The sequence below is a fragment of the Leptopilina boulardi genome, unplaced genomic scaffold (genome assembly GCF_019393585.1).
Source record: "Leptopilina boulardi isolate dan_hultmark-lab unplaced genomic scaffold, ZJU_Lbou_2.1 LbouV2_55, whole genome shotgun sequence".
In the NCBI taxonomy this organism is placed as follows: Eukaryota; Metazoa; Arthropoda; class Insecta; order Hymenoptera; family Figitidae; genus Leptopilina; species Leptopilina boulardi.
The window spans coordinates 2,039,555-2,051,816 of NW_026138000.1; the positions used below are offsets into that span (position 1 = coordinate 2,039,555).

A 12,262-nucleotide genomic window follows, 5' to 3' on the forward strand; every position below is an offset into this window, starting at 1 on the left:
CACAAACAATTCTAAAAAAAAAAATATATATATATATATAATTTGGATAAAAATAATTGAAATAAATTTTTATTCTAATTTTCTAAAATTTTTTGGTACAAGTAAAAAAAAAAAAAAAATAAAAATTTATAGAAAAAAACTTTTCTCTTTTTTTCCTTTTTTTTTTTTCTTTGATCAAGTCTTCAAAAATCGAGCAAACATTTGTTTTTGTGAATCAAAATTATTCACATTTCTCAAGCCATTTTCATTGGCAATATTTTGCAATTCAGCAGAAAATTCTGTTAAATTTTCATTTTTTAATTCAATTAAAAATTTTCTCGATTCAACAATAAATGGACAATTTCTTTTTAATAAAGGAACAAGATTTGATATTTGTTTCGTCATATTGTGAGCGAGAAAAATTAATGAAAATTTTTCATGAAATTCTTCTTTTTCCATGAAACGATTCAATTTTTCAATTGGATGAAAAATAATCTGCAAATGAAAAAAAAAAAAAAACAAGAAAATGTTAATATTTTTCCAATTATTATATACTTAATTATTATTATTTTTTTTTATTTGTACCAATGAATATAGTCGTAGGAATACCATTCTTATTATTTTATTATTATTATTATATTATTAATTATTATAAAATATTATTTATTATCAGTATTATTATTATTGTTATTTTATTTTATAATTTGTTTTTTGAATAATATAATATAATTTTTTTTTTTTTTGTTTTTTGTTCACTTACTTCGATTTCAGGAATTGCGATCCATTCTAAATTGATTGTTTCAATTTTAAATTTATCATTGCTCCATGATTCTTGTTCTATTTCATTGGATGGCATTTCAGTGACAATTGTTCCAGTTAAAATTGTCGAATCTCTGTGTGCTGAAAATATTTCTTCACACATTGGCGCCTTTTCTCTAATTTCGTAAATTGATCTCATCACTTCTTTTTCAGCGACGTCTGTGGATCTCAATTTTCTAAAAAAAAAAAAATGAAAAAAATGGAAATTTCTTCATTTACAAAAAAAAAGAAAAAAACTAATTTTTCTTTTTAAATTTCAGGTAATAGTTTTTTTTTAGTTTTCATTTTTCGATTTATTGGAATCGAAATAATAAATATAATATAATAATTAATAATAAGAATAAGAATATAATAATTTTTATTATTATTATTATTATAATTATTATTTTAATTTTAATAATAATTATAAATATTATTAATAATATAATAATTATTGAATAAATTGTAATTATTTATTATGATAATTATTAATAATAGTTATTATTATTATTATTATTATTATTAATAATAATTGTTAATTAAATAACGAAAAATTAACAATAAATACTTGTTTGTATAATCCTCGTTAAGGGCCCATGTAAAAAATGGTCCATTTTTGATATCACCTAAATAGGCGAAATGAAGAAATCCTTTTCCTTCGGGAATAATGTTGCTAATTAATGTTGGATTACTTCTTGATGGTTCGCCTTCAATCCAAGTGAAGGCTATTCCATTTTCTCTCCAAAATCTACATTTTTTTTTTTATTTTTATTTTCATACACAAAATTTTTTTTTTGTAATTTTGTAATTTTTTTTCTAATTTAATAATTTTTTTTTTTAATTTTGTAATTGTTTTTGTGGAAAAAAAAGGATTTTTTTTATTTTGTAATTTTTTTTATAGAAAAAAATATATTTTTTTGTTATTTTTTTATTACTTTTTATTTATTAGAAAAAAAAATATTTTTTTGTTATTTTGTAACTTTTTATTTATAGAATAAAATATTTTTTTGTAATTTTGTAATTTTTTTTTATAGAAAAAAAAATATTTTTTTGTTATTTTTATTTTCATACACAAAATTTTTTTTTTGTAATTTTGTAATTTTTTTTCTAATTTTTTTTCTAATTTAATAATTTTTTTTTTAAATTTTGTAATTGTTTTTGTGGAAAAAAAAAGGATTTTTTTTATTTTGTAATTTTTTTTATAGAAAAAAATATATTTTTTTGTTATTTTTTTGTTACTTTTTATTTATTAGAAAAAAAAATATTTTTTTGTTATTTTGTAATTTTTTATTTATAGAATAAAATATTTTTTTGTAATTTTGTAATTTTTTTTTATAGAAAAAAAAATATTTTTTTGTTATTTTTATTTTCATCCAAAATATTTTTTTTTTGTAATTTTTTTCTAATTTATTAATTTTTTTTTTGTAATTTTGTAATTGTTTTTGTAAAAAAAAAATATTTTTTTTACTGTAAAAAAAATTACAAAATTACAAAAAAATATTTTGTTCTATAAATAAAAAATTACAAAATAACAAAAAAATATTTTTTTCTAATAAATAAAAAATTACAAAATAACAAAAAATAATATTTTTTTCTGATAAATAAAAAATTACAAAATAACAAAAAAAATATATTTTTTTCTATAAAAACAATTACAAAATAAAATAACACTTTTTTGTTATTTTTATTTTCATCCAAAATATTTTTTTTTTTTGTAATTTTGTCATTTTTTTGTAATTTTTTTGTAATTTTTTTCTAATTTATTAATTTTTTTTTGTAATTTTGTAATTGTTTTTGTAAAAAAAAAAGTATTTTTTTATTTTGTAATTTTTTTTTTTTTAGAAAAAAATATATTTTTTTGTTATTTTGTCATTTTTTATTTATTAGAACAAAATATCTTTTTGTAATTTTGTAATTTTTTTTATAGAAAAAAATATATTTTTTTGTTATTTTGTCATTTTTTTTTTTTTTTTTTTTGTAGAAAAAAAATATATTTTCGTAATTTTTTTTGTAGAAAAAAAAAATATATTTTCCATTTAAATTATGTTTAATCAATATAATAATAATTATAAAAAAAAAAATGGTAAAATAAATGAAGAAATTTAATATTAGAATTTAAAAAAAAAAATAATAAACAGAAAATATATAATATATGTATATATATATAATAATAACCGATATTCTTGATGTGTTAAATTTGGAGTATTTCTATTTTTTAAAATCATATGAAAATCCCAATCGAAGAGACCATCACGATAATCGTATCGTGATTCAAGTGATTTTCTCAATCTTTTGTCCCAATATTGAGTGATTGGAAGAACTTCGCGTGTTGCTCGTTCCCAAAATCTTGTAAAAAAAAAAAATATATATTTTCTTTTTTTTTCATTCAATAAAGAAAAAATAATTATTCCAAATTTTTATTATTATTATTATTATTATTATTATTATTATTATTATTACTATAATTATAATTATTATTACTATTATAATAATTATTATTACCCGTGTGGAAAAGTGATGTGGGCCCCCAGCGGGGGCCCTTATGGATCGCCCTCATGCCATGAGGGGCGCATATGGATGATCCATAGGGGCCCCTCATGGAAACGACATGCTCATCGATGAGGGCGCCCGCATGGGCGATCCATGAGGGTGCCCCTACGGGCGCCCTTATGGGCCCTCACGTTTGCCCTCATCTTGCCCTCAAGTTTGCCATAATGTTTTTTAATCAATAATATTAATAATAAAAGTTAATTAATAATAAATAAGCTTAAGTTATGAATAAATAACATATTTATTTAATAATTATTCAATTTTAAATTAAATTCTTACTCAAATTGAATTTATTAATTAACGTTCTAATTAATTAACTGTCGGATATAATTAAAAGTAATAATAAATTAATTAATTAAAAAATTAAAAAATATGTAATTTATGCATACTATTAACCGATATTTTCATTTTTCAATTAATTCATACATAGAATTAATGATTAAACGCAAACCTGAGAAATAAATAAATCTAACGCATGGGGGGAATCGAACCTACGACCTACGGACTATGAGTCTAACGCTTTACCAACTACGCTACGCACGCTACTTCAAAACGAATGCTAACTTCTTGATGCTATTTAAACTTGAAAAATACCTAACAAAGAAAAGTGCTTAACATCATTTAGTTAAAGTTAAGATATTAAATTATATTTTCCAATCAAATGCAATTTATAAAATATAATTAATTATATGCTTTATGATTATTATCATGAATCATCTCAGGCGAATTTTCAAAAAAGTGTAAATATATTTTTATTAAAAACGCGTTTTTCGTTGTTTTGAATCATTGGAAACATTCATTTTTTGTTGATAAAAAAATATTTGATTTTTGGACTTAGAAAATTTTGCTAATCGATCATGAGGGCGATCCATGCGGGCCCCTACGGTGGCCCTCATCTATTTTGCCATAAGTGTGAGTGTTATTTTCAAAAAAGTGTAAATATATTTTTATTAAAAACGCGTTTTTCGTGGTTCTGAATCATTATAAACATTAATTTTTTGGTGATAAAAAATATTTGAATTTTGGACTTAGAAAATTTTGCTAATCGATCATGAGGGCGATCCATGCGGGGCCCCTACGGTGCCCCTCATGGATTCGCCATATGGATCAGCCCTCATGGGCCCCCGCCGGGGGCCCCGAACTCTTGAGGGCAAGATCGTGGCTTTTTCCACACGGGTACTATTATAATTATTATTATTACTATTATAATTATTATTATTAATTGAAAAATATTTTAAATAATTGAATTTCAAAAAAAGAATTTAAATTAGAATATAATTTTTAACATAAATTGATAGGGAAAAAAATTTTTTTTTTTCTTTTTTTTTGTCTCACCTAAAAATGGATTCAATTTGATCTTTGTCGCGATGTCTCAAAAATTCTAAATTCAACCAAGGACATTGAATATTTTTTGTTGGTATTTGAGACAATTTTTTTGCACGTTGAATTAAAAATTTTGCCGTTGCTGATCTCAATAGTGTATTTCCCAAAATATCTAAATAATAACAAGTCGCTTCTTGTAAACCTGTAAAAAAAAATCAATTTTTTTTATTATTTTCTTTTTTTTTTTTTTTAAAAAAATTTTAATTTTTCTCCAATTTCAATTTTTGTTAATTTTTTTTTTTTTGCAATAAATAATTAAAAACATTTAAAAATAAATAAAAATAAAATTAAATTAATCTAAAAATAAATCAAAGTTAAAATAAAACAAAATAGAATAGAAAAAATATAAATAAAAATAATATAAAATAAAATAAAATACAAAAAATAAGTAAAATAAAATTAATTACAAAAAATATAAGTAAAATAAAATTAATTACAAAAAATAAAACAAAATAAAATAAATTATTTTTATAAATAAATAAGAATTTAAAAAAAAAATAAAATACAAAAAATAAGTAAAATAAAACAAAATAAAATTAATTACAAAAAATATATAAAATAAAATAAATTACAAAAAATAAAACAAAATAAAATAAATTATTTTTATAAAATAAATAAAATTTAAAAAAAAAATAAAATACAAAAAATAAGTAAAATAAAATAAAACAAAATAAAATTATAATTACAAAAAATATATAAAATAAAATAAATTTAAAAAAATAAAACAAAATGAAATAAATTATAAAAAATAAAACAAAATAAAATAAATTATAAAAAATAAAATAAAATATATATAAAGTAAAATAAAACATAATAATAAACATTAGAAAAAAATTTTATATGAACTAATAGAAAAATAAAAATAACTAAAAAATTTACCTAAATTTGTTTCTAAACAAGTGCTCAAAAAAAGAATTGATCTATTGATTTGTTCGATTGTAGCTTCAATAATATGAAATTTCAATTTTCTTCTTGGATGTTTATATAATGAGGATATTGTTTTAATTACGTGTCTTGCGTCAGATTCACCAACAATTAAAAATTCCAATAAATCATTAGAATCCGTTTTTTTTATTTCTTCTTGAAGATCCAAAGGAGGACTAATTCCCCACCACATATTACAAAAATTTTTTTTTCTTTTTTGCAAATTAATTATTACAATTCTTTTTTTTTTACTCTTTAATTGTCAAAAATTCAATAGTACCACGTTTTGAATAAAATTCTTTCTTATACGGTTTTATTATTATTTTTTTTTTAGTTTCGTAACTATGTTTATTTCCATGGTAACAGATCGATGAATAATAAATATTTGGCAAAAAAATTTAATTTTCCCATTTTTAATTAATAATAATAATAAAAAAAAAATTAACTAATAATAACAAAAAAATAAATAAAAAAAATAAATTAATAAAAAAATAATTAAATAAATTAAATAAATAAATAATAGAAATAAAAATAAAAAATAAAAAATAATAATAAATTTAAATAAATTATTATTATAAATAATTTTTTTAATAAATGAAAATTAATAACAAAAATTAATTAAAATTATAAAAATTATATTAATAATAAATATAACAAATAAATAATTTAAAAAAAAACTAAAAATATAACAAATTAATACAAAAATTTGAATTAATATATATTTTTTTTTTCGAAAACATAAAAAATAGGAATGATTTACAAAAAATAGTAATAAAATATACAAAAAAAAAAACAAAAATAATAAATAAATTATAAAAATTTGTATTTTAAATTTACACATATTTAATAAACGTAATTTTTAATTAAAAAAAAAAATTTAAATCCTAATAATTATAGTTATATAAAAATCTAAAACAAAAAAAAAAATAATAACAGAAAAAAAAATTCGTAACATTTTTAAAAAGTAAAAATAAAACAATAAGTAAATTTTTTAATTATTTTTCGCGCTTAATATTTTTCACTGATTTTAAACATTTTTGACAATCTTTGCCATTTTTTACACATTTTTGACAAATCTCATGATCACAACTTGTGGGTATTAAAAATTTTGAAACCACATAACAAGCGTCACACATTTTCCATGGATTATTATTTGTTACTTCTGAAAATTCCTGCGGGGAGAAAAAATTTGGAAAATTTCTAAAATTAATTTTTTATAATTTATTCAACTAATTTTTTTTTTTTTTTAATTAATTTTTTTCGAATAATTTCTTAAACTAATTTTTTTTTCAAATATTTTCTAAAATTAATTTCAAAAATTAATTTGTCACATAAATTTCTAAAATTAATTTCAAAAATTAATTTGTCACATAAATTTCTAATATTAAAAATTAATTAATTAAAATTAATTTTTTTCTTTTTAATTTATTAAACAAATTTTTTACAATAATTTCTAAAAAATATAATTTGTCAAATTAATTTATAAAATTAATTTTTTAATTAATAATTTATTAAACAAATTTTTTTAAATTAATTTTTTAATTTAATTACTTTCAATTAATTTTGTAAAAACTAGTAAAAAATATTTTCTACATTATTTCAATTTTCTAATTTATTTATTTAATAAAAATTTTTTTTTTTCAATTCCAGAAAATTCATGACAAAAGTTAAATTAGCAATTATTATAATTATTATTATTTGTGGTATTTAATAAGTTAATTTTTTTTTAATTTATTTCTGAAATTAGTTTCCTTAATTAATTTTTTAAATTAACTTTTTTCAAATAATTTTTTAAACTAATTTTCTCAAACATTTTCTAAAATTAATTGTTTTTTTTTTTAAATAATTTATCAAAACTAATTTTTTCTCAAATAATTTTTTTAAACTAATTTTTTCAAATTATTTCCAAAAGTGGGTAATTTGTGAAGTTAATTTGTAAAATAAATTTTTTAAAATAATTTATTAAACAAATTTTTAAAAATAATTTCTAAAATTAATTTGTCACATAAATTTCTAAAATTAATTTCAAAAATTAATTTTTCACATAAATTTCTAAAATTAATTTTTTTTTTTTTGAATAATAATTTATTAAACAAATTTTTTACAATAATTTCTAAAAAATATAATTTGTTAAATTAATTTAATAAAATTAATTTTTTAATTAATAATTTATTAAACAAATTTTTTTGAATTAATTTTTAAAATTAATTTTGTTAAAAATTCATTTCTGAAATTAATTTTTTAAATTAATTACTTTAATTAATTTTGTTAAAACTAGTGAAATTTTTTTTTTTTTAAATTAACTTATTCGAATAATTTCTTAAACTAATTTTTTCAAACATTTTCTAAAATTGTTTTTTTTTAATTGTTTTTTTTTTTTATAATTTATCAAAACTAATTTTTTCTCAAATAATTTTCTTAAACTAATTTTTTCAAATAATTTCTAAAAGTGGATAATTTGTGAAATTAATTTGTAAAATAAATTTTTTAAAATAATTTCTAAAATTAATTTGTCAAATAAATTTCTAAAATTAAATTTTTAAAATTAATTTGTCACATAAATTTTTAAAATTTATTTATTATTTTTTTTTTTTTAATAATTTATTAAACAAATTTTTTACTATAATTTGCTAAAAAATTAATTCGTCAAATTAATTTCTACAATTAATTTTTTAATTAATTTCTAAAATTAATTTTTTAATTAATTTCTAAAATTAATTTTTTAATTAATAATTTATTAAACAAATTTTTTAAATTAATTACTTTTAATTAATTTTGTAAAAACTAGTAAAAAAAAATTTTTCGATATTATTTTAATTTTCTAATTTATTTATTTAATTAAAAAATGATTTTTTTTCAATTCCAGAAAATTTCTGGCAAAAGTTAAATTAACAATTATTATTATTATTATTATTATTATTAATATTTGTGGTATTTAATAATTTAATTTTTTTTAAATTTATTTTTGAAATTAGTTTCTTTAAATTTAAATTGAAATTAAATTTAAATTTCTTTTTAAAAAATAGAAATTAATTAATTAAAATAGTGGAAAAAAATTCTATTTCAATTTTCTAATTTATTTGTTTAATAAAATACCAAATAAAAAAAAATTAACCTAAATTAATTATTTTCTATTTTAGAAATAAGAATTTATTTATTTTTTTTTGTTAAATATTAAAAAAATAATATATACAAAATTACGGAAGTTTCTATGCGCCATCTGTTATCACAAAGGAACAAGCTAGTACTCGAGTGATTTTCAGTCGGTTTTTTAGCATTTTGAAACATAGAAACTCACCCAGTTACCCTATACAATGGACTTACTGTGTTCTTGTGTTACTATGTTCCTATGTGCCAATGTTACAAAAATGTTTTTTTTTCTTTCGATATTTTACACTTAAATTTAATTAAATTAAACAAAATAATCTATATTATAAAAAATTAATGTTTAAATATTTTCTGTTAAACTACATTAATAAATTTATTTAATTTCAAGGTATGTTAATTTATTTTTAAAACATTCATTTTAAGGTTATGTTATATATATATATGTACACTTTCATTTAAATTAATTAATTTTCATTTTTTATGTTAAATTTAATGCAAATTATATAACAGATTTTTCAAATTTTTTGTAATAAATAAATATAAATAAAATTACATACCTGATTAGAAAACTGTTTCTCTTTTCGCAAAGTATTATTATTATTATTATTATTATTGAATCTTCCTTTACAAGGACAACAATTATTTTGTTTTTGTGGTGTATAATAATTAATTGACGATGACAAATTTTGCGATTCTATTTGTGTAGAATTTAAATAAATTAATTTTTGAAAATTAAATTAAAATATTATTAAAATTTAAATTAAAAAAAAAAAAAAATAAAAGGGAAAATTAATCGAAAAACTTAAAAATACAATGAATAATAAAATCGATTTGAATTTTATAAATAATTGATTAAAAATTAAAAAAAATATATATATATATATAAAATTACTTACCAGATTTATTTACACGATCTGCTGATTTACTTTCAATTAATAAATTAATTGCCGGTTTCAAAACACGTGTTACACCTAAAAAATGTGCTTCAAGTGTCTCATATTTTGATTGAATTGTTTCCAATTCCGATGGTCGTCGTGGAGAATTATTATTATTTCTTAATTTCTCCAAAGCAATACCGGCAATTTGTCCCAAAGGACCATTAAAAAATGTGTCCATATTTAAAAATTAATTTTTATGCGTTAAAAAAAAAAAAAATAAATAAATATTTATTTCTCAGTGAAATATTGTAACTGTTGGTAATATAGATAATAAATAATGATAAATAATAAAATATCACGATAAACTGACGATAAAACTTGATCGAGTATCAAGAGAAACATACTTGAATATAAATTTCATATTTTAAAAATATTTACATTCAAAAATTAATTAAAAAAAAAAAATACTGACATATCAAGGTCGTGATTTTTCTTCAGTTGGTAATGTAGATTTCCTACTTGCGAGTCATATCTATACATTATCGGCTGAGAATAAAGACGCTATTTTATCGGTTGAAAAAGTAAAATAATAGGTTGGCGATCACAAAAGATCTTCTCTCTCTTATATATATGTGTTCATGAATTTTCTCTTCTCTGCAGAAGCCTCAGTAATAGTGGAGTCATGACTTGAAACGCGGGTCATGGCGTATGTTAATGTGGCCGAATGGAAAACAGATCAAGTTTGTGAATGGTTGAAAGGTGGGGAAAAAAAAAAAATTTTATTCTCTCTATTTTTTTTACGTTTTCATTGATCGTATGTATAATGAGTGTATACGTTTATTTAAACGCCCTGTAAAAAAAAAAACAAAACAATCTCAAAATAACTTCACAGTGTTTTTCTCCGTGGGAAAAATTCATTTCCTGTGATATACGCCCCCACCCTTTTTAATCATCATATACTACGCATAGATCAATTTCAAGTGGATGTGTGATTCATAAATTTCAAATCATTCATAAAATAACCATTCAACATTGCATTCTTTTGTTTTTTTTCTCGTGTACTTTTTTTTTTTTTACTTAACGAAAAGTGAAAGTGTTTTCTTTGAAGATAATTTTCAATAATTAATAATTTTGCATTTAATTCATGATTGATGCAGTGAAATTAAATTCAAAATTTCTAAAAAGAATTCTTTGAAAATTATTTTTTCTGAAAAGAAGTAAAAAAAAAAAAAAAATATATTCGTAATTTGGTATATTTGATTTTTGACAAACATAACCTAATTTTTTGCATTTTTTTACGATGAGTTTTTAAATGTGACCTTGAACTATTTTTTTTTTTTCAAAACTTGCTTTTTACTATTCTAACCTTAAACTTGAAAATCGTTTTCGTTTACGTTTCTATAGAAAATATTTTTTTTATAAATAATTTCTTAGAAATTTTTTTTTCAATTTTAAAATATATTTGAGAAAATAAAATTTCTTGAAAAAATTTCGTATATGCAAATTACAATGGTTTTTTTAAGGAATAATATTAAAAATTAATTTTTCTCAAAAAAAAAAAAAAATCAAATTTATTGAGAAAAAAAAATTTTCGGTAATTTAAATTTACAAAAAAATTTTTTTGATTAAAAATCTCAGGAAATTTGATTAATTCAAAAAATTAGAACTACAATTTAGACAATAATTGAAAATTACAAACTCCACTAAAATTCAATTATTATTTAAATTTTCAATCCAAAATCAACTAAAATTCAATTATTTTACAAAATTTAAATTTACATACATCTAAAATTTAATTACTTCTAAAATTTCATTATTTCTAACATTTCCCATCTGAAATTTTTTAAAATTTAATAATTCCAATTTTAACTCTCTTGAACATCAATTATTTTTAATTTATTCTTCGGAAAATTCAACAAACTAAACCAAAATTCAATTATTTTCCAAAATTTTCAATTCAAAATTAATGAAAATTCAATTATTTTCAAAAATTTCAATTGAAAATCAACTAAAATTCAATTATTTTCCAAAAATTTCAATTGAAATTAAATTATTTTCTAAAATTTTAATTCAAAATCAAGTAAAATTCAATTACATTCCAAAATTTCAATTTAACATTAATTGAAATTCAATTATTTTCCAAAATTTCAATTCAAAATCAATTGAAATTCAATTACTTTTAAAAATTTTAATTTAACATAAAAATAAAATTCAATTATTTTCTAAATTTGTATCCAAAATAAAATAAAATTCAGTAATTTTTCAAAATTTTAATTAAAATTCAATTATATCCCAAAATTTCAATTAAAATTCAATTATTTTTCAAAATTTTAATTCAAAATCATCTAAAATTTAATTTTTTTTCCAATATTTTAATTAAAATTCAATTATTTTCCAAAATTTTAATTTTAAAATCAACTAATTTCAATTATTTTTCAAAATTTCAATTAAAATTCAATTATTTTGAAAATTTTAATTCAAAATCATCTAATATTCAATTATCTTCAAAATTTACATACAAAAATAAAGTAAAATTAAATTATTTGCAAAAATTTCAATATGAATGCTTATAAAATTTAATTATTTCTAAAATTTCCTATCTAACATTTTTTTGAAATTTAACAATTTCAATTATAAATCTT

The 12,262-nt window shown here is 17.5% G+C and overlaps 2 protein-coding genes across 4 annotated transcripts in view; one reads left to right on the forward strand and one right to left on the reverse strand.

The window, feature by feature from the left end:
* Positions 1–53: 53 nt before the first annotated feature.
* On the reverse strand, positions 54–10,059 carry LOC127290179 (dynein axonemal assembly factor 3). Of its 3 annotated transcripts, none has more exons than XM_051318610.1 (6): positions 9,639–10,059; positions 4,663–4,852; positions 2,953–3,123; positions 1,346–1,525; positions 740–974; positions 54–474 (listed from the first exon to the last, which is right to left on the reverse strand). In XM_051318610.1, exons 1-6 carry the CDS (start codon positions 9,856–9,858, stop codon positions 175–177), a joined length of 1,296 nt encoding a protein of 431 aa, XP_051174567.1. In that variant the 5' UTR covers positions 9,859–10,059; the 3' UTR covers positions 54–174. The 3 variants fall into 3 exon arrangements, with proteins under 3 accessions (XP_051174567.1, XP_051174565.1, XP_051174568.1); XM_051318608.1 differs by lacking the exon at positions 9,639–10,059 and adding an exon at positions 5,590–5,980; XM_051318611.1 differs by lacking the exons at positions 2,953–3,123; positions 9,639–10,059 and adding an exon at positions 5,590–5,988.
* Positions 8,967–12,262, forward strand: part of LOC127290160 (probable serine/threonine-protein kinase DDB_G0282963) — a 35,579-nt gene continuing 32,283 nt past the window's right edge. The window contains exons 1-2 of the mRNA XM_051318576.1: positions 8,967–9,130; positions 10,281–10,379. Coding sequence (XP_051174533.1) covers positions 10,322–10,379 — 58 coding nt within the window. The 5' untranslated portion in view covers positions 8,967–9,130; positions 10,281–10,321. The remainder of the gene's footprint in view (positions 9,131–10,280; positions 10,380–12,262) is intronic.

Excerpts from the sequence above, each read along its gene's own strand:
- LOC127290179 (XM_051318608.1), bottom strand. The coding sequence starts at position 5,827 with ATGTGGTGGGGAATTAGTCCTCCTTTGGATCTTCAAGAAGAAATAAAA. Across the intron at positions 4,853-5,589 it reads TTGTTTAGAAACAAATTTAG|GTTTACAAGAAGCGACTTGT; the intron begins GTAAATTTTTTA and ends TTTTTTTTACAG. Across the intron at positions 1,526-2,952 it reads TTAACACATCAAGAATATCG|ATTTTGGAGAGAAAATGGAA; the intron begins GTTATTATTATA and ends AAAAAAATGTAG.